This window comes from Glycine max, chromosome 6 (genome assembly GCF_000004515.6).
Source record: "Glycine max cultivar Williams 82 chromosome 6, Glycine_max_v4.0, whole genome shotgun sequence".
In the NCBI taxonomy this organism is placed as follows: Eukaryota; Viridiplantae; Streptophyta; class Magnoliopsida; order Fabales; family Fabaceae; genus Glycine; species Glycine max.
In genome coordinates this window covers 21,438,849-21,442,963 of record NC_038242.2, presented here as the reverse complement: position 1 = coordinate 21,442,963, position 4,115 = coordinate 21,438,849, and the positions used below count along the sequence as shown (strand labels likewise).

The following is a 4,115-nucleotide window of genomic DNA, read 5'->3' as shown; positions in this document are numbered from 1 at the left end:
GAATTATTTTACTACATTTTAAATTATAAAGATGATTAATAATTATACACACTTATTATGTAAATAAAAAAATCTAAAAAATTAGTAGGGCAATTGTTTCCATAAAGTTAAACACAAATTCATGCCAGTGTAGGACTGAAATATATGTTTATAAGTTTCGATTCTTTAAATATCCAAAAATATCATATATATTTAGTTTGCATTTGAAAATATTGCTACTTATATTCCAATGCAAAAATCCAACTGATAAAATAAAATGAACCGAAGAGAAAGACTCACGATGTATTAGCAAAATTACTTTTTACTCGTATAATTTTATAACTGTTCATATTTTTTGGAGTCAAAGTTACTATTGTCTCCCAGAAATTTGACTTTTATTGTCAACTTATCTACAATCATTGATAGTCTCTACCATGACTTTATCGTATAAATTTTTCATCCCACAACCCCACCCACGCCCACCTGAAACTCAAAACCACTAAATTACTCCACTTTCTCTTTACATGGATGACCACCGAAACTCAACAACAAAAAACGCCGTTGGCCTCTGCCTCCTCCCACAAGAACTCATCCAAAACATCTTCCTCTCCCTCGTACTCCCCGAAATCATTCGCTTAAAACTCCTAAACAAATCCTTCTCCAGAATAATCTCCGACAACACCTTCGTTCGCCAGTACAACAGTTTATCCACCTCCACCACGTGGCTCTTCGTCTACAAAAAACGGTGGCTCCGCGACGCCGCTCTCCACTCCTTCACCGACCGGAGCTCCGACCGCTGGTTCCGCATCCCCATATCGGAGCTTCTCAAACCAATCCAATTCCACGGCGAGGACCTCTACTTCCTCGCCGCTTCAAACAACGTCTTCCTCTTCGCCTCCAACACCGTTCGCGAAGTCGTCGCCGTTAACCTAATCTCCGTCACCGTTAAGAAGATCCCTCCCTCTCCGTTAGGTCCACGTGGCACCTCTTCCTGGAGACGCTCCGGGATGAAGCTCGTCACCGACCCAACCGGTTCGGGCCATTTCCGCTTCATGTTCGCTGAGTTCGTTGACAACCGCCCCGTGTTGTTCGTGTACGAGTCCAGAACCGACACGTGGAGGTCAACGGAGGCTGAGGAAAATACTAATACTAATGAGTTTTCGTTTTCGTTTTCGCCACGTGGCGCGGGTCACGTGTTTCTCAACGTGGTTCACGGGCCTATGGAGAGCGTTCTGGTCGCGACGATGCCAGATGAGTGCGATAAGTCCGTAGTTCTACGGCCGAGATTCAACGTGGCTGGGGCTAATGACGATCTGACGGTTGGATTTAGTTGGGGGAACGTGATGGACATGTTACACGTGTACGGTGATGGGTACATGATGGTTGTGAAATCGGAGGGTGGGAACACGAGGAACGTGAGGGTGTTGAAGAGGGTGGAGCTTTGGGGTTTGAGTTTAGACGGAAGAAAGTGGGAGTTTGTGTCTGCGGTTCCTGGTGTGATTGAGAAGCCTTATGCAGCAATGATGGGTTGCTTAGAAGAGAAAAACGGTGTCGTTAGGGCTGCGTTGGTGTCTAATTGTGAAGGTGTTTGGGACATGACGTGGCTCTCTTTTGATACAAAGTGGAACCGGTGGACGTGGATGCCTCTCCCTGATTGCAAAATGAAGGGTTGGAACATGGCTGGTATAAGCTTCTCCTCTGGACTCACCTTGCCATGATATCAAACATAAATAAAAATGTGGAACATCCAACATGTTATGTTACTCTTTTTTTTTAGACTTGTTTTGGTTTGGTTTTTCTGTTTTCTTTTTTCCTTTTTCTTTTTTGCTTCCTTTCGGCATGTCAATTGTCCATAAGCATGTATACTAGTCTAAAAGCTCAGGATGGAAAGCTACGTAAATATGATTATAATAGTGTAACTGAATAAATGAGTTTATATATCAAATCCGTTTAGTGGGTGAAATGTTATTTTTTATGTATTAACTCTCATGTTCATCAGGCCAAAATGATTATGATGAATTTTGAGTTTGACCTAAAAATAAATAAAATCTTATAAGAATTATTTTTATCAAAGATTAAATTCAAATAATAATAAATGAAATTTATACTATTTTTTTATTTATAAAAATTAAATACAATATTAAAGAGTTTATAATATTCATACATTCTCTTTCTCTGTTAAATCATATGTTAAATCATATGAGATAGACCTTTCCTAATGAAATATAGACTATATAATCTATGGTACTCAATTTGTGATTCAGAATAATGCTAGTTTTGGGCCATATGATAGCTCTGATCATATATACCTGAACCTTCAATTTAGTAGAGTATCCAAAGTGTGAAAAGAATTATTATATTTTAGGTTAAATTATTCAGTATATTCTTAAAATATATGTAAATTTTTAAATAGGTTTCTATTTTTTTATATAAAAAAAATAGATTCCTGATTTTGTAAAGTTTTTTTTAATTGATTCTGTAGGATCTCTAAAATTACAATAAATTGTCATTTTATGGTTGTTTTAAGTCCTAAAAGAATAACTCTAGAAATCTTTTTTTGTTTAGTTTAAAGACTCAATTAAATAAAAAATAGTTTAGAAACCTATTTAAATTTTTTTAAAAAGTTTAGAAGGCTACTGAGTAATTTAACTTAATTCTTATGAAAAACCATTTGCTGGATTAGCAATAGTATATGGTATTGAAAATGAAGGGAAAATTACTGTGGGAAGTATAATTAGACTGTTATTCACCTATAATAGAATCCAAAGTGCGAAATAAGGTTAAAGTTTCTGCAAACACGCTACTTGAAAGTGATGCAAAACCTTTTTTTTTTATTATGATATATTCAAGTGGTAGGAATTGGGAAAAGATGGTGTGATTAAATAGCTTCAACTTAAAGGCCAGTTTCGTGCAAATCTTAGTGAAGGAAAAGCTAAGGATGGTTTAACCAAATTTAAATTCCACTCAAAAGGGTATGATGGATATCCATTAAAGAAAATTGAAATCTCGAGCCATGTCCACATCTAACAATGAACCAATTTCCCTTTCTCTCCTTTTCTCACCTACTTGTTCTGTATCAAATAGAGGAGATGCAATAACGTGATTGTGTCAGCAAAAGGAACGGAATGGAGGCAAATTATAGACTCGATTGTTCCAAACATTGCATGTTCTCACGGACAGAGAAAAATCCTTTGGTATTTGGTCCCAACAGCTTCCCTCTCTCTTCCTTATCATACACACACGCACACAAGATTATTTTCTAACACAATCAGAGGTAGTAACTTGAATTAAATTAAAAATGTTCTTGATTCTCACACACACTTAACGTGGCCTCATTCTATTTCCTCGATGCTGGTGGCAATATTTCTCTTAAGTCCGTGCACTTTGAGCTATGTAAATGGTCCCAAATTTTCATGGTAACTTCTTGGACCACACTTTACAGCTCACAATCGTTTCCTATTTGAGGAACTAGAATCAATTTTAAGAAGCCCTCGAGAACTCCTAGGCTTAAAAACAAACCACCTTTTATGCATAGCAATACTTTATTTATATAAAAGTATAAAATAAGCGATGATCGATGATAATAAAGTTTAACTACTTATTTAATTCATGTCGTTGGACAAATTTTACATTTTAATTAGTTTCAATATTTAAAAATAATATATTTTGGTACTTACAGATAACATTTTTAATTAATTTTACTCCTTGGATATATATACTGTTTTGATCCCTTTAGTCTCTATCATCTAAGTTTATAGGAATTAAAAAAATTAAAAATAATATATATATAAAGACTAAAATAGATAATTTTTAAGTAGAGATCAACTAAAAAATAATTTTTGTATAATTATAAAAACTAAATAACTAATTAAACCTAATATTTATTACATTATATTTTTTGTTATCTCAAGTCCCTGTTTCAATTTTTTTAATTTCTCTTATATATTATATGCCGATGATTTTTACTTTCACTTTCAAATTCCTAGAAAACGATTGTTTTTTTCACCTAAGCAATCCTGATATTTTAGCCTTTTTGGGCTTCTGAAATGGTCCCTAATATGTGGACCACATTAGTCATCCACGTACACTAGTAATGGCTTTTACGCTTTTTGATTGGCATAAGTTGTTTATTGAAT

At 34.9% G+C, this 4,115-nt stretch overlaps 1 protein-coding gene across 1 annotated transcript; it reads left to right on the top strand.

Moving 5' to 3' along the window:
* Positions 1–288: 288 nt before the first annotated feature.
* On the top strand, positions 289–1,924 carry LOC100815083 (uncharacterized). Its single transcript, XM_003528234.5, has one exon. The coding sequence runs from the start codon at positions 504–506 to the stop codon at positions 1,695–1,697; it is 1,194 nt and encodes a 397-aa protein (XP_003528282.1). The 5' UTR covers positions 289–503; the 3' UTR covers positions 1,698–1,924.
* The last annotated feature ends 2,191 nt before the right edge of the window (positions 1,925–4,115 follow it).